Here is a 17,856-nt window from a genome sequence, read left to right as displayed (position 1 = left end):
TAAAGAGGATCAGTGACTTTATATAAAGAGGATCAGTGACTGTATATAAAGATGATCAGTGACTGTATATAAAGAGGATCAGTGACTGTATATAAAGAGGATCAGTGACTGTATATACAGATGATCAGTGACTGTATATAAAGAGGATCAGTGACTGTATATAAAGAGGATCAGTGACTGTATATAAAGAGGATCAGTGACTTTATATAAAGATGATCAGTGACTGTATATAAAGAGGATCAGTGACTGTATATAAAGATGATCAGTGACTGTATATAAAGATGATCAGTGACTATATATAAAGATGATCAGTGACTGTATATAAAGAGGATCAGTGACTGTATATACAGATGATCAGTGACTGTATATAAAGAGGATCAGTGACTTTATATAAAGAGGATCAGTGACTGTATATACAGATGATCAGTGACTGTATATAAAGAGGATCAGTGACTGTATATAAAGAGGATCAGTGACTGTATATAAAGAGGATCAGTGACTTTATATAAAGATGATCAGTGACTGTATATAAAGAGGATCAGTGACTGTATATAAAGAGGATCAGTGACTGTATATAAAGATGATCAGTGACTGTATATAAAGATAATCAGTGACTGTATATAGAGAGAATCAGTGACTGTATATAAAGAGGATCAGTTACTATATATAAAGAGGATCAGTTACTGTATATAAAGAGGATCAGTTACTGTATATGTATTATTAATTAATATTTTTCAATCCATTGATGATGAAAATTATATGTATATATATATATATATATATATATATATATATACAATTATAACTACATTATATGATACAGGTCAATACAAATAATCGAAATAAATATTACAGGTCAGTTAATTCATTTGCAGGATGCAGTTTTCCTCGTTGTCCACCAGGTGGCGACTTGGTGTCACGTCTCCCTGATATGAACCAGCCAAAGACACGAGGAAGAGACCCGGAAGTCTTGGAGGCAAAGCGTCAGTGAGTTGAAATAGTTTTGTTCAGTTTCCTGAAAGTTGGATGAAAGTTTAATTCCCAGTTCCACATCAGATCCCAGTTTAGGGAACATGGAGGCTGCTGCTGGGTTCCTGACCGCGCCCCCCCCTCTCGGTCACATCCTCGCCAGCGACAAGTGGAGGAGCTCGGCTCTGGTCCAGAGCCTGAAGGGTGAAGCTCTTATTCTGTTAACGTCCCGGTTCTGTTCGACCCGGAAGCTGCAGCTCTGTGACTGAAGGTCTCACTTCCGGTGGTGTCTCAGAGTCTCACCTGAGATGAGGTTTGAAACAGTTCGAACCTTTGCTCCTGGCTCACAGCGCCGCCTGGTGGTTCGAACCAGCTCTTTACGTCACGTAGACACAAGCGTTTGGGTCGTTTCTACCAAAATACTTTTATTAATAAGTTAATTAGTCGATAATAAATCAGTAAGTTCCTGTTTGTCTGATGTGAGTGTTTTCTGGTTTTCTTAGTTTCTTGTGATGTTAAATTGAAATCTTAATATTCTTCACTTTTGACAAACAACCATCTTTAAAGGTGTGAGTTTGGGGATTCGATCACGTTCTACAGACCAGGAGCAGTTTGACTGTGATTGACAGGTGGAGGCGTGACGGTCCTGATGGAGGCGGAGCTTGGCGTGGCAGACTTCCATCTTCCCAACAGGAGCTGCATCCTCTACGTGTCCGAGGGCGACGTGGTGGCTGGAAGCAGCTACAAGAGGAAACTGGTCCGGTACCGAAACGTGAGTCTGAGGAGGAGGAGCGACATGGAGCGGGTTGGTGGAGGTTCTCCCTGACCCCTCCTCCTCCTCCCTGACCCCTCCTCCTCCTCCCTGACCCCTCCTCCTCCTCCCTGACTCCTCCTCCCTGTGTGCAGGCCAGCAGCCGTCTGCAGGAGCTGGTTCTGGTGGAGAACACCCGGCTGAGCGAGCAGTACTTCTCGGCTGTGCAGAGGTTCGTGGTGTTTGACCTCGGCCTGACCTTGCTGCCGGTCAGCGGGCAGGCCGAGGCCTCGCAGCTCATCGCTCAGATCGTGAGTCACGAACTTATCAATTCGATTTATTATTTAAGAAACTGAAAATACTGAAATAACAATAACTGGTATTTTTCTCACCTTTCCTGATTTCCCCTCCTGCTCCGATCCCGTCCAGGTGCTCGGGGGGGGCAGGGACAACCCCTTCAGGAGGTCCCGGTCGGCCCGGCCGTTGGACCCGGCGGTCCTGGCCGTGGTCCAGCGGGTCCCCGGGGTCGGGCGGGTCAAAGCTCTGGCGCTGCTGCAGCACTTCTCCAGCCTCCAGCAGCTCTGCAACGCCGGCCCGGCCGAGCTGGAGCCCGTCGTGGGCCCGGCCGCCGCTCAGCTGGTCCACAGCTTCTTCCACAGCCCCAGTGCAGCTGGAAGCTGAGGCCGGTCCTCAGGCCCGCGGGTCTGAGTCCCACCAGGAGGTGAAGTCACCTTCTGGGTTCCTGAGAGAGACTTTACTCCTTCCTGTGCAAACTGAACACGTTTATTCACAGGTCCGAGTGCAATGGAAAGATAAACACGTCGGGTTTTGATCAGATGAACAGTTTTCACTTGTTTTTTGCGTTCACACTTTTGTATCCACACTAAATAAAAATTGGTTATTTTTGCATCAGTTGGTCGTTTTTAATTCTTCCTTTTGAAATATCCTTCCATGTTTTGTTTCCGGTGATGAGTCTTGAACCTGAAGCCACGAAGCCTCAGATCGACTTGGAGCTGATTCACTGATCGATCCGTGAGTTCAGAGCTCGACGGGTTCTGAACGATTCTTCTTGGATGTTTTTCTGTGGACGTCGATGTTAAGAAGAGAATCTGCACAAATCAGCAGAGAACAGTTTCCCACAGATCTTCAAGATGTAAATTTATACTTTGAATTTGCTAAGTTCTTTTCACAACCGTCATAGATCATTGTTTTCAGTTCTGTGAATCCTGTGAATAAACTTATCTGAGATTTGTTTGTAAAGATAAAGACCGAAGTGTCCAGGTCAATAAAACACGTCCGTCACCAGATCCAGATTTTTATTTACACACAAATTACACACACTCATCGATATCCATCAATATATCATCTTTACCACTCATCACACTCACTCATATAAATATCAGTCTTCTAAACACGCCTGAGGCTTTTCATCAGGATCATGAATCCACATTTCTCTGCTCACTTCAACAGGTCGAATTGTTTCTCTATAAAATATTAAAGTCTCGATAAAATGGAATCTGACAGATGAAAGTTGAATCTATTGAAAGAGGCAGACTTTCCTCTCCTCCTCTTCCTCCCTCTCCTCCCTCTCCCTCCCTCTCCTTCTCCTCCCTCTCATCCTCCTCCTCCTCCCCCCTCCTCCTCCCTCTACCCCCCCCCCCCCCCCCCCCCCTCCCCCTCCTCCTGCTCCTGGTGTCCCTGAACGCACCGCCGGCTCCTCTCTGTTTAACATTCTGCGCTGAGCAGCCGCAGCGTGCTGCGCATGCGCAGCCCCTTTCACAGCGGCTGAATGCGCAGCGCAGAGGACAGGAGCGTCCTGGGACCCGGAGGACTCGCACACTGTGGACTGGACCGAGCGGACCCGGGCAGGCGGACATGGATGGACACAGCAGCGGCGGGTGCGCACGGCCGCGCGCCTCCGGGACGCACGGAGCCCAGAAGAAGGAGGAGATCCCGGAGCGAGTGACTCTGAAGAAGGAGATCGGGCTCCTCAGCGCCTGCACCATCATCATAGGTGAGGCTGAAACCCACTGGTCCCAGTGGGACACTGGTTTTCCTGCAGGAACCTGCAACAAGTGTCAGAATCCAGTTCGGTCCGCGTTGGGCTGAGGGTGCGAGCAGGTCCAGGAGCTGCAGCTCAGGCAGAAGAACATTGTCTCCTGGAGCAGAACCCAGTCCTCAGATCAGCCAACAGGAGCAGGATGCAGCAGGAGGCCGGAGGGAGGAGCAGGGCTGCAGCACTCTGCTCTTATTAATATTAATATCATCAGCATGGAGGAGCTGCTGCTCTGCTCCTCACTGAACCACTGGTTTCCACATGAAGCTGAAGCTGCTCAGCAGGAACCAGTTTGAGCTCCAGAGCTGAACGAGGATCCAACTTTATCTTTGTATTGATGCGATTAGAGCTCAAGCGACGGGTGGAGGTTCTCCACCTTCACAGATTGACCTTCTACAGCTTCAAGGCTCCTTACAGCAGCTTCACATTCACACAGTGCATCTGTGAGAGCATCAAACTGTGGATCTGGGGAGAGGACCACCCGCTCTCCTCCCTGAGCCACAGCTGTGATATATAATATTACAGTAATTAGATGAGACCTTGTATTTAAGACATGTGAGCTGTGTTCATCTCTCCAGAAGGTCCAGTAGACACTGAACAGCTCCTTCTGCTCCTCCTGCTCCTTCTGTGTCTCACATGTCTCAAAAGACACCTAATGTCCCGTCTCTGTCTCTGACATGTGGAAAAACAGAGAAAATCTAAATCACGTGAGTTTGTCTGGAAACTTTCAGAAACAGAAGAAATCAACACAAACAAAAACACTCAAAATACGTTCAGACCAAATAACTGTGATATAATTTATTAATAGTTACAGTAATACTCGTAGAGAACTTCACAATCCTCTGTGTCACTGTCTTTTCAATATGGCGGGTTCATATACACGTCACTGCTGATTGGACGACACGTCTGACACGCCCGCCGACCACAGGAATCGAACCTCCACGCTCAGTGACACAGTTCAGAGGAGACATGTCGTTTTAACTTCCTTTTATATAAAACTGATTATTTGATCAACTCAAGCTTGTTCACGTTTTTCTATATTTATCTTGAAAGCCTGAATCTCAAGGTTTGGTCACGTGACCACAGACGAGGGTCACGTGACCACAGACGAGGGTCAGAACATCGATGGATCCTGGTGAAGAAGACGTTGGTGTCGGAGAGCTGATCTTTACCTCAGTGTGATTCTGAGAGGAAGAGGAAACCAGATGTTTCACTGAACCTTCATTGACCGAGTCCGATTCATGAATCTGTTTCTCTGTATTTCTTTATGTGTAATGAGTGAAACAGCCTCATGATGGCGCTGGTGTGACGACAGACCTGAAAGTGTCAGTGCAGCCAATGAGCCGGCTTGTTTTTGGCAGTGGACGGATCCTGGACCTTCTGGGTTTAACCAGGTCACCAGCCTCCATGCTGCCGGCTCCTACTGGAAACCCTCGAGAGCAGGAGGAGGAGGAACAAGGAGAAAAGAGGAGAAAAGAGGAGAAACGAGAGAAGAGGCCGAGCACTGACAGAAGTCATGTGTCTCTGGCAGGGCCGCTGCAACAGGGTGACAACTGACGGGGACCCCGAGCTGAGAGGGGCCCCCAGAGAATTATGTTTGTCCACAGCAACAACACAATTTGTGAGAACCTCCTTAAAGGGACAGTTCACAGAAAAATGACCATTCACTCTTCACCTCCTCGACGTGTGTGTGTGTGTGCGTGTGTGTGCTTGTGTGTGTGGTGGTGGGGGGGGGGTCTCTTTAAACTCAGAGCCATCCACCACTCTACGTCAGAAACTCTGTGACACTAACTTTCCAACAAAGTCTACGTAGTGTAACTTGTGGTGAAGTTGGAGTGATTTCAGTTTCCCGTGTTTCTTTGGCGGATGTTCGCTCTGGTTCGATGATCGGGCCCCCCAGGTCCCTTTTGGCCCTGGGCCCCCAAAGCCCCCAAAGCCCCTTGGCACACCCCTGGTTACTGGATTAAAGTAAAAACCAGTGCATGCTTTCCTCTGGAGCTCCACTGCTCCTTCTGTCACTCTCCTGGAGGAGCAGACGGACGTGCAGGAGGTGAGTCGGTCACCTCCCACCTCTGCAGCCTGGCTAATTTATGTCTGGTTATGTAACGGCTGTCTGTGCCACTTGGCTGCCTCCTGCCGTGCTACTGGTAGCGCTGTGGTCTGAATGTGTGGCTCTGCTGGTACTCCACACTGCATACTGAGGCTCCGGGCAGGAGGGATTGTCCCGGCCTGAGTGATGGCCTCTACCTCCTTCTCTAACTCACTCTGCTGTGCAGCTCTTTGTCTTTAACGCCCTCGGTATAAACTCGGAGGGGAGCAGTCGGGCTTGTGGGACTGGAGCTGCTCAGGAGTCCCACACGGGTCATTGGTGGTTCTGGGGGTGAGTCATGTTCTGGGTGACATGTGGCGTGTGAAACCAAAGTCCCATGTGAAGAGCATGTTGGCCCGGCTCTGTTCACATGAGTGTCCTGCTTTACAGCTGCACACTCAGAATTATAATGATTGAAACATGTTCGTGGTTTTCATCCGTCACAGCAGCTTCACTGAACATGTGTCACAAGTCAGTCTCAGATCTGAAGTGTAACAAGTCCTGAGCAAGTCAGCATGTCAAGAGCTAATACAGTGGATTAATATGAATCTCACTTACTTCTGCAGATTGATCAGTTGTGTAATTATTGTGTAACTGTTGTGTAACTGTCGTCCTGGACTTTCATCCAACACACGTGCAGGTGGAACGTTCACATGAACTTCCTGTGGATCTTCTGTGTCTTCTCTGCTCAGGGAACATCATCGGCTCGGGGATCTTCATCTCTCCGAAGGGCGTCCTGGAGCACTCGGGCTCGGTGGGCGTGGCGCTGGTGGTGTGGTTACTGGGAGGAGGCATCGCCGCACTGGGATCGCTGTGCTACGCAGAACTGGGCGTCACCATCCCCAAGTCTGGAGGCGACTACTCCTACGTCACGGAGATATTCGGTGGTCTGATGGGGTGAGAAGGTTTTCTTTTTTAAATCTTTCATTCATTAGCTTCACCAATGCATCCTTTCTAATGGCTGCTGGGGGGGGGGGGGGGTGCAGCCAATCACAGCTGGCGTTGGGGCAGAAGAGTCAAGTACATTTACTTTACTGTTCTTATACATTTGTTTGGGGTTTTTAGTAGATTTAATTTCAGGTACTTTTCACTTTTCCTCTACAACACATATCAGTAACTATCTGTTCTTCCTGCCACGGCCTGATTCAGCTGAACGTCTCCATGTCAAGTAACTGAGCTGAGATCAGCCACCAGCTGCTCCTGGAGCTGCTGAGACAAGGCTCATGGCCAGATGTGGAGCGACTTACCACTCCACTTCAGATCTTTATCTGTTTAAGTGTGACACTGAATCAGTTAACGTCCTGTTGCCTCGTCCAGGTTCCTCCTGCTGTGGAGCGCCGTCATCATCATGTACCCGACCACGCTGGCCGTCATCGCCCTCACCTTCTCCAGCTACGTCCTGCAGCCCGTCTTCCCAGAGTGTGTTCCTCCATACATGGCCACGAGGATGCTGTCGGCCACCTGTCTCCGTGAGTGACTCCTCTATAGATCTGGTCCTCAAGTTCACGTCTGTGTCCTGGTGTCTGTGTCCTGGTGTCTGTGTCTTGGTGTCTGTGTCCTGGTGTCTGTGTCCTGGTGTCTGTGTCCTGGTGTCTGTGTCCTGGTGTCTGTGTCCACGTCTGTGTCCTGGTGTCTGGTCAGTTCACATGTTGAGAGACGGTCTCAGCTCCAGCTGTGGCAGAGCAGAAGGCTGCAGAGGGTTTTAATCCTTCATGAACGTCTCCTCGACAGAGACATTGACCTGTTTGAGAAGTGGTCACATAACGGCTGCAGGAGGAGGAGAAGGAGGAGGAGGAGGAGGAGGAGGAGGAGGAGCAGGAGCAGGAGCAGGAGCCAGAGCCAGAGCCGGAGCAGTCATTGGAAAATTGAATATTCTGAAAATGATAAACCCACCAAACGGGAAAATTACTTCCCACATAGATATATAATAAAAACGTTATTTATTTAAAACCTTTCAAAACAAAGAGGACCATTAAAAAACAAAACATCAGAGACGAGAAGCAAATTAATACAAAATCACTTAGAATCTAAAACAGAAAATCCAATTATGAAATAATAGAAAAGAAGAATAGTTTCACATGTAGCAGCAAGTTCTCTTACATGTCCCATCATGCACCACACCTCCACACCTGCCTCCGCTCTGAGGTCACCCTGATGACATCATGGTGACATTACGATGACATCATGGTGACATTACGATGACATCACGGTGACATCAGGTGAATTTAACCACTCAGAGGCTGAGGAACGTTCACCATGATTTTTATAAACTGGTGGAATTCTCCTTTAATTGAGTCTGCATCAGTTTCCCTCCGTTTGTGTTGGCCAGGGGAGGGGGGTGGGGGGATGGAGGGGTGGGGGGACAGAGGGGGGGGGGGGGGCACTGGCAGCAGCCGGTTGCCATGGGAGGCAGGAATGTGGGAAAGGGCGAGCGAGGGAGGGAATGATTGTTTCACCTCGTCCATCATTGTCACCGGCTTTGCCCGGCTCGCTCTCATGGTGGCCTCCCTCTCCGGCACAAAGACCAACTGTCAGCCGCACAACACAAAACACTTCCGTTGCGAAGGCCCCCCCCCCCCCCCCCCCCCCCCCCCTGCTTTCCTGAGGAGGCCGGGCTCAGCTCACGTTTTAACATCCAGCTCTGAAAACAAGTGTGAACGATGGCGTCAGAGAAGAAGAGTCACACGTCACTCACGCTACAGAGAGGGGGGGGGGGGGGGCAGGTGCTCGGGCATCGAGCAACGAGGGAGAGGGACATGTCCACATGACCAAAGGGACGTCAGCTCAGAAAACCTCAGGTCTCCTCCTTCTGACTCCTCCTGCTCTGCAGTCTGTACATGATTCACCAACTGCTGAATGTGTGAGGAGCTTTCACCTCACAGAGCAACTCACAGAGGAGCTCACAGAGGAGCTCACAGAGGAGCTCCCAGAGGAGCTCCCAGCATCAGCAGCTTCACTGTGAATCTGATGAGGCTCTGAGATAATGTGGTACTAACATGTGGTACTAACATGTTAGTACCACATGTGGTACTAACATGTAGTTTTAAAATGTTTTATTAACATGTGGTACTAACATGTTGTATTAACATGTTGTATTAACCTGTATTATCAACGTGTTGTATAAACATGTGTTCCTAACATGTTGTATTAACATGTTGTATTAACATATGTTATTAACATGTGGTACTAACATGTGGTACTAACATGTAGTTTTAAAATGTTTTATTAACATGTGGTACTAACATGTAGTTTTAAAATGTTTTATTAACATGTGGTACTAACATGTGGTACTAACATGTAGTTTTAAAATGTTTTATTAACATGTGGTACTAACATGTTGTATTAACATGTTGTATTAACCTGTATTATTAACGTGTTGTATAAACATGTGTTCCTAACATGTTGTATTAACATGTTGTATTAACATATGTTATTAACATGTGGTACTAACATGTGGTACTAACATGTAGTTTTAAAATGTTTTATTTACATGTAGTATTGACATTTTGTATTAACATGTTGTATTAACATGTGATACTAATATGTGGTATTAACGTGTTATTAACATGTTGTATTAACATGTTGTATTAACACATGTTATTAACGTGTTATTACATGATTGGATACAGATCAGCTGACGTCCTCGGAGTCGCTGCAGTTTCACTCTGAATCAAACACATCGTTTCTCTTCTCGTTGATTTGTTTGTTACCACATCATCAACACTGATCATGATCCACACACAAACACACATTTCACTCTCGGACTGGTTTCCCTTGTCAAAGACATTTTTAATCCCACTGGGAGGAACCTGGTTAAATTGTCCCTCATAATAATAATTGAATCCTTGATATTGAATGTGTGTCAGTGCTGCTGACCTGGGTGAACTGCTCCAGTGTGCGGCTGGCCACCAGGATCCAGGACGTCTTCACCGTGGGGAAGCTCATGGCTCTGGGCCTCATCATCGTGGTCGGCCTGGTCCAGATCTTCAAAGGTAACTCACAGCCGGCGGTGAACAGGTGACTCTTCACCGGGTCCTAGAGTTCAGAACACCAACCTGTGCTTCGTGCTCCAGGGAACTACGAGGCTCTGGCACCTTCCGTGGCCTTCTCCATGGAGCGGACGCCGACGGTCGGGCAGATCGCTCTGGCCTTCCTTCAGGCCTCCTTCGCCTTCAGCGGCTGGAACTTCCTCAACTACGTCACCGAGGAGGTGGTTGAACCCAGACGGTAAAGTACTGATGCTCCGCTGTGTTTCTCACCTGCTTCCTGGGCTCAGCCTCCATCGTGATGCTGCTCTGTCTGTGTTGAACATTCTGTCTTCAGCTGGTTCAGGGTCAGTTCTCTTTTGAGTGATTTACTGTGGGTTTGTGAATCATGATATCAAAACAAACCACTGGATGCACGATCAGATGCTCATTCTCATCTTCATCGCAGTTCCCTCTTCACTTTACATAACCAGAAACATTTCTAAACTGGAGGTGGAGCAGATTGTCTGATCTGCCCCAGTTGGAAACTCTGTGTGATTCATAGAGCGTTAACTGATCTGAGACCTGACGGATGAGAAGAACCTTCATCTGCTGCTGTAATTGATTCGATTGTGACTGAAAACATTCTAGCTTGACTTTCAAAACACACACACACACACACACACACACACAAACACACACACACACATAAACACACACACTCAAACACAGTGAATTCTGAGTTTGTTGTAAATATTAGATTTGGACATTAAATGTAAAGTTTCCCTCGTCTTCATTTCTTGTGTTTTCTCATGCATGATGATTGATTTTTTTTCTCCGTGTCATCTGTGCATGGTGTGTGTGTCTGTGTGTGTGTGTGTGTTTGTGTGTGTGTTTGTGTGGTCCTTGGTTCAGGAATCTACCTCGTGCCATCTACATTTCCATTCCATTGGTGACCTTTGTGTACACGCTCACCAACATCGCCTACTTCTCCTCCATGTCGCCCGAGGAGCTGCTGTCGTCCAATGCCGTGGCTGTAGTGAGTAAAGAGGCGGAGCCACGAGTCGGTCTCATGCTTCATCCTGTTTTCAAGAATGTGTCAGGCCCCCTGGTGTCTGGCTGCAGTATCGCACACTCACCCTGCCCCCTCCATGTTAGCAGACGGGACACGAACCAAATGAGAACATCTCATTAGATGTTTAATGTTTCTTCTTGTAATTCTCTGTGTTGTTTCTCCGTTCAGACGTTCGGGGAGAAGCTTCTGGGGATGTTCTCCGTCATCATGCCCATCTCCGTGGCCCTGTCCACCTTCGGAGGAATCAACGGTTACCTGTTCACCTCCTCCAGGTTAGCCCCGCCTCCTGCCCCGCCCCCTGCCCCGCCCTGTTGTTTCTGCTCCGGTGTGGCCGCTGACGGTTCGGTGGATGTTTCTGTCCACAGGTTGTGTTTCTCCGGAGCCAGAGAGGGTCACCTGCCGAGCCTGCTGGCCATGATCCACTATAAGTACTGCACGCCCATCCCCGCCCTGCTGTGCTGTGTACGTACAGGCTCCGCCCCCTGCTCCCTGTGTCTTTGTGCAGTTTGTTCCTTTGTCGCCTGTTTTCTCTCTCGTTCGTGTAAAAGTCGTTTCGAAACACGTGGATGAATTTAGGACCGAGGTGCCTGACGTCTGTGTGGACTGTGTTTGCAGTGCACTGCCACCATCGTTATTCTCTGCATCGGAGAAACACACAACCTCATCAACTACGTGTCCTTCATCAACTACCTGTCGTACGGCGTCACCATCGCAGGCCTGCTGTACTACCGCTGGAAGAAGCCCAACCTCTACCGACCAATCAAGGTGCAGAGCTACTGTGAGAGGTGACACATCGCCCACTGCGCCTGGCCACCGGTGAATGAATATCTGTGTGTGTCTGTGTGTGTGTTGTCTCCAGGTGAACCTGCTGGTTCCTGTGTGTTACCTGATGTTCTGGGCCCTGCTGCTGGGATTCAGTCTCTACTCGGAGCCGGTGGTTTGTGGCGTCGGCCTCGTCATCATGCTCACCGGCGTCCCCGTCTACTTCCTGGGTGTTCACTGGAGAGAAAAACCAAAGTGTATCTACAACTTCATCGGTGAGTTTCTCAAACACTCGTTCATTTAAAGGTTTGTGAAAAACCCACAGAAGTTACAAAACATCTGGCTAAAGTGTTGGTGCTTAACCCCCCCTCCTCCATGTTAGCTGATGGGACTTGAACCAAACAAAGAAAATCAAAGAAGACCTTAAATAAATGGTTTCATGAAGTGAATTCAGTTTCTTTAAGGACCGGTCCAGTCTCAGTTTGGATTCTCTCAGTGTCCCTCACGTGTCTGATCAGTAACTTGAGACTTGTCTCTTCCTGCAGAGAGGGCGACCTACGTGGGCCAGAGGTTGTGCTTCGTGGTCTTTCCTCAGATCGACCCCATCGAGAACGCCGACCCCTCAGAATGGACTGACCGCTCGTCACGCAGGAGCAGTTTGTCTTAAAACTCTTTTCTGAATACATGAAGATGTTTCCAGTCCAGACACCGGCTCCTGCTCTGGGATCTGCCGGTTTGACCTTTCACCTTCTGAGACTCTTTATTTGTGCTCGGGCCGCCTGCACTTTTTATTTCTTTTCCTCTTTTTTTACTAAGTCGACAAACACAAAAATCTAATGTCGACAGAGCGACACTGTGAAAATGACTTTAATTCCCATTTTGGAGGAATTTGTTCCTCTTGTGTAACACGACTGGACGACGTGTTTTGTGCCTTTAGACCTTTTCACACCAAGTCCACACAGATCCAGAGTCAGGAATCTGAATACAGTCAGAAAACACACGTGTGCATCAGCTCTGGTACAAAATATCCACATGTTTCTAAACCGTGATAAGTTTGATCTACATCTTCTCTTCTGTGTTTCTGACTGAGGAACCAGAGGGAAATGATCTTCTTCAGGATAATGTTTCTAAACGTTTGATTATTTTAAAGCTGCTTTCAAACTGATATGTTCCTGAAATGTTCTGGAGGAACAGACACGTCTGAGTCAGTGTCTCTGGACATGTTCTGGATCTTCTCCTGCAGCCTCCTGGTAACATGTGTGTAACATGTCAGAGTGAGTCCATGTGAGGAACCAGCAGGACAATGTGTGGAAGCTTCCCAGTGAGCGAGTGGACGTGTTGATGAGGTTTCTAACACGTGACGTGAAACTGAAGAACACAAACATCTCAGGATGAAGAAGAGGAGCAGGACACGTAGAAGACGAAGACGTCCACTTGGAAACACGAGGAGGTTCCAGATCTTCTGGTGATGAGGGCCGACTCCGGTGTGGACGAGCTGTAAACAACAACACTGATCTTTCCACAGCAGAGTTTATACGTCATGTCCCGCCTCCTGCTGCTCTACAGGCTCCGCCTCCTGCTGCTCTACAGGCTCCGCCCCTCGCCTGGATGTTCCCACATGTTCCTGTTTGAACGAGTCGGACCCGACAACCTGCTGCTGCTCTTCAAACACTAACTACAGAGAAAGTCCAGACAACATTTACACAGTGCTGGTTTGAAGCAGTCACATGTGATTATTAATGTTTTCACACACGTAGTTGTTGTGTGTGGATAAACAGCACAACTTCCTTTACACTTGTGTCCAATGTGTCCCAACGTGTCTCTGAACAGTGTCCCGATGTGGTTCCATCACGTTTCGCCCTCAGTGCGTCTGATCATGTTTAAATGAAGCTGTGAACTTCTCCTGAGTTCTGCTGCAGTTTAAATTACTCATAACGATTTTCCTCCAAAAGGAAAGTTTGCAAAGTTAATTCTGTATTTTGAATTCAAGTCTTTAACAGACCTGGAGTCAGTGTAAGGATCTGAGAGCTGCAGTGATATCATTTACCTTCTCAGTGTCAGTGACAACTTGACAACAGAACATTCGGCTGAAGATAAATGGAAGTTTTTCCAAATCCTGCAGAGACATGAATCCTTAATAACGGACATGTTCTGTAGTGATGATCTGACTTTGTCTCCCCCGTCTTCAAAAACTTCAGATTCATCTTAATGAAGAAAATCCCGACGAGTCCAATCGCTGATTTAAAAAGTATTTTCATCGTCTTATCTCCTAGAACCTGGTTCAATAATTCAGAACAAGGATCTGAACCTATGGAGGAATGAACCGTCCTCAGAATCTAAAGTGTCCGATCCTGTGTGTCATGTGACTCCTGGGGATGATGTCATCAGGGGCTCAGTCCAGTTTTAACTGGCTCAGGATGAAGCTACTGGAACAATATGTGTAAAGTGACTTGGTGTGAAAAGGCCTTTACTGGGGGAAATGTATATTTAATATTGTTTATTAACTGATTCACCATATTAGACTTTAATATATGTTGCGAGTGCCTTTTGTTGTGTGTTTTGCATTTTGCACTTTGGTCTTCTACACAAGTTGCTCTGGTCAGTAAACAGCCAGGGGGCGCTGTGTGCCCGAGATGGAGTGTGTTAACCGTTAACCCAGTAGCTGTGTGTTCACCTCACCTTCATCTGATCTACTGACTGTGAACACACCTAGACACTTTCTCACAGGTCGTGTTTTTACAAAATAAAAGTCTAATGTTATTAAAGTATGTGACTGAGAGAGAAGCGTCCACGTCCTGAATCTCTCTGACCTCTGACCTGTGATTTAACAGACGTGTCACATGACACATGTTGTTTCTAACTGAGCCTGAACACGAGCCATCGTCTTAGTCCAATAATTATTTTAGACTTTTACACTGATCTGATAAATAAAAACGAGGATATGTTAAAACAGATTTGTGTGAGACGTGTTTCAAACCATAGCAGTGGATGTTCCTGCTCAGATGTTTGTGTTTGAATGGAAAACAGGTTTATTGTGAAAGAGTTAAAATCCAAACTCACTTGTTTCAGCACAAAACGTCTCTGGTGTTAATTTGTTCTTCTGATTTGAGCAGTTGAATAAAATCTGTGTCTCAAAACCACGAAGCATTCGAACTGTGTGTAAATCAAAAGTGATTAAAGATGGATGACATGAGGACTCCCAGGACTGAGGCCAGTCGCCCCCTGGTGGCAGACTGCAGGATAGGTCATACACCCCACCTCCTCCATGTTAGCAGATGGGACACGGGCTAAACAAAAACAAAAGAAACTAAATCTGAGTAGAAGTTAAATAAATGTTTGTAAAGATGTTTCAGTCGTTTGTTCAAGTTTCTGATCAGTTTGGTTTGAATCAGTTATTGATGAAAACAAGTGTAGACGTGATGATTGACAGATGAGACTGACTCCTGTTGGAGACGCTCCCAGTCAGGACTCAGTGTGAAAGTGAAGATCTGGATTCATGGTCCCACACCGTCCATTATTAACTAAATACATGATCCTAAGTTTGTTATCCACATCATAACATCACGATAAAACATGAACTGTGAACCAGTTAATCTTCATGGGTATGAACTGGACTTTGAACTGGGTGGAATCAAGAGTGAACTGGTTCAACAGGGAAGAGCAGCATGAGAACAGGGAGCGGTCAGACTCCATTTTCACCTGGACGAGCAGAAGGAAGGAAAGTGAGCAGGTGAGTGTGAACACAACTTTCTGAAAGTTTCACTGTCTCACTGTCACACCTGCTGTTAACATCCGTCTGCTGATCACATGACTCTAAGTTTGTCATTTCACACCTGGTGACAGACGTCATGTGATCGGATCCCAGAGACAGATGTGAACAGCAGGTCTGGATCAAAGAGCCTTCAAAGGACTAATTAACAGAGTTAACTCACAACTTCACTTTTTATCTTCATCTGTTCATCAAGTGTTTAATAACACAACGTGTTTTCACAATCATACGTTACAGCAGTGGTCACCAACCAGTCCAGAGCCTTCACTGTGGATCCCAGTAAAGCTCTGGACTCACTGGCTGAGGTGTGAGGAACATCGACCTGCAGATCAAGGTACACACACACACACACACACACACACACACACAGACACACACACACACACGTATAACTTCATACTGGTTTTGTGTGAGTTTTGAAGTGAATATAAAGTTGAAGAGCTTGTGTTTGACCTTCATTTGGGCACAAAGCCATAGAACTGAGTGGAGATACAGAGGCTGCTTCAAGCTGTGACTGATGTGCTCTCAGTGTTACTGTCTATAAAGTTCTGTAATTCATTTCCAGCCTTTATGACGTGAACATGATTCTACATGTTGAGTTTCTTCTCTTAGTGGCCGGGGGTTGAAGGTCACATGAACTTTTACAAGCTTGTATTAATTAACTTTAATGTAGTTGATCGGTCTGAGTGTAGATCAGGAAATGCTCAAGAGAGAGAGAGAGAGAGAGAGAGAGAGATTTTTGAAAACAACTTTATTAGATACTATTGGTTGACACAACACATTGAAACACCTAATAAGTTATTTTAAAATACACGTTTAGCTATGAATAAATAAATAAAATCACACAAGATAATCAGCATAAACAAGTTCTCGATCTGTCACAGAACATAAAACATCTTGAAAACACCACAGATCATTAAAAGAGTCCAGGTCACCTGCTGCTTTATAAAAAATAAAATCAACCAATATTCTGGATTTTATCATGTTGACACAGACAGGGACCGACTCAATGTGGACGTCTTGCTCTACCTTCCTCTTCCTGGTTATATACACGGCCATCTTAGCCTGCCCTAAAACAAAGTTTAAAAGCTGGCTTTTGTGTTTTTGTTTGCGAGTGTATTTAAAACCATAAATAAAACCCTGCTTGTTAAAAACCTCTTTAAAACTGGTAAAAACAGAAACAAATCAGAGAGACGGTGACACTCATTAAAACAGTGAAAGAGAGTTTCTGTTACATTACAAAATGGGCATTTATCTTCCACCGAGTTCTTAATTATTGATGAAAAAGCGTTCACCGCGATGATTCCGTGGAGCAACCTCCACTGGAGGTCTCCATGTCTCCTGCTCAGTGGAGGTTTGTACAGCGACCTCCACTGAGGTCCGGTTTCTTCTTCTGCGGCAAAATAGCTCCTCCAAGGAGTGTCTCTCCGCCCGTTCAGTTTTTGAATGTTCAGTGTTTTTACCATAAGTCAGTATAAAGTCTTCCCGGAAGCTCCCTCCAGGGAGACCGGGCGAGCAGGCTGCAGCAGAGGTCCAGAACAGTCCTTAAAATCCAGTGCCAGGAAAGTGGCGGGGAAAGGGTCCTCAGCATTGGGGGAAATGGACCCATCTTTAAAAGAGTTTAGCAGCAAGATGTCCTGATCTGCAAGTCTTGTCCTCCAGTGGCCAAGCAGCCTCTCCATTGTCCGTTCTGACCTGATGCCAAGTTTGCTAGCCAGCCCTGTGGGGTCTTCTAATCCAGGATCGGCTAGCTCCACCACCTGACCCAGCGTAGAGACCCCTGCAGCCTGCAGCAGTCTGGAGAGGGTGCCTTGTGCCCAGCGGGGGGGATCTAGAATGGTCCCGTACAGGCTCTTGCAGCAGCCAGTGCAGGGAGTCCCCCTGTAGCCTTCGCTCTTTTTTTAACAGGTACCACACTTTAAAAACACTCTTATAAAAACCAGGAAGAGATGGTGAGACTATCTTGTTATCATTCATTAAAAACAGGCTAAAATCCAGACCCAGGCTGTTAAAATGTTGCAGGATGCACCGGGACAGAGGTCTCCACAGAGCGTCCCTTGGCCCGGTCAGCAATCTCTGTAAGAACTGAAGGCGGAAGGCAGCGCCCCTGCTGGCCAGATGGACCAGGCCCTGCCCCCCCTCCTCTGTAGGAAGGAAAAGGACACTCTGTGGGATCCAGTGCATCCTGCCCCAAAAGAAATCTATTAAAACCCGTTGTACCTCTGCCAGGAGAGAAGGTGGAGGATCGACACAGGCCAGCCGGTGCCACAGGGTAGATGAGACCAGGTTGTTTATTATTAATGTCCGGCCTCTGTATGACATTTTGGGCAACAGCCACTTCCATTTTTTAAGTCTGCCTTTGACATTTTGTAGGACATAATTCCAATTTTTCCTGATGTGGGTCTCATCTCCCAGGAAGA

The 17,856-nt window shown here is 47.0% G+C and overlaps 2 protein-coding genes across 5 annotated transcripts in view; both read left to right on the top strand.

Annotated features, from left to right (window-relative positions):
• The first annotated feature begins 939 nt into the window (after positions 1-939).
• faap24 (FA core complex associated protein 24) lies at positions 940-2,632 on the top strand. Of its 4 annotated transcripts, none has more exons than XM_053427117.1 (4): positions 940-987; positions 1,599-1,741; positions 1,876-2,031; positions 2,150-2,632. In XM_053427117.1, exons 2-4 carry the CDS (start codon positions 1,619-1,621, stop codon positions 2,399-2,401), a joined length of 531 nt encoding a protein of 176 aa, XP_053283092.1. In that variant the 5' UTR covers positions 940-987; positions 1,599-1,618; the 3' UTR covers positions 2,402-2,632. The 4 variants fall into 4 exon arrangements, with proteins under 4 accessions (XP_053283092.1, XP_053283088.1, XP_053283089.1 ...); XM_053427113.1 differs by having other exon boundaries at positions 946-1,173; XM_053427114.1 differs by lacking the exon at positions 940-987 and adding an exon at positions 1,032-1,282.
• A 963-nt stretch (positions 2,633-3,595) lies between these two features.
• The window catches only part of LOC128444042 (NLR family CARD domain-containing protein 3), an 86,930-nt gene continuing 72,669 nt past the window's right edge, over positions 3,596-17,856 (top strand). Inside the window, exons 1-11 of the mRNA XM_053426336.1 lie at positions 3,596-3,734; positions 6,558-6,762; positions 7,183-7,334; positions 9,732-9,857; positions 9,939-10,092; positions 10,746-10,869; positions 11,074-11,177; positions 11,271-11,367; positions 11,521-11,670; positions 11,765-11,942; positions 12,213-12,258. Coding sequence (XP_053282311.1) covers positions 3,596-3,734; positions 6,558-6,762; positions 7,183-7,334; positions 9,732-9,857; positions 9,939-10,092; positions 10,746-10,869; positions 11,074-11,177; positions 11,271-11,367; positions 11,521-11,670; positions 11,765-11,942; positions 12,213-12,258 — 1,475 coding nt within the window. The remainder of the gene's footprint in view (positions 3,735-6,557; positions 6,763-7,182; positions 7,335-9,731; positions 9,858-9,938; positions 10,093-10,745; positions 10,870-11,073; positions 11,178-11,270; positions 11,368-11,520; positions 11,671-11,764; positions 11,943-12,212; positions 12,259-17,856) is intronic.

Source organism: Pleuronectes platessa, chromosome 7, assembly GCF_947347685.1.
Source record: "Pleuronectes platessa chromosome 7, fPlePla1.1, whole genome shotgun sequence".
Classification (NCBI taxonomy): domain Eukaryota; kingdom Metazoa; phylum Chordata; class Actinopteri; order Pleuronectiformes; family Pleuronectidae; genus Pleuronectes; species Pleuronectes platessa.
This window is presented reverse-complemented; position numbering and strand designations above follow the sequence as displayed.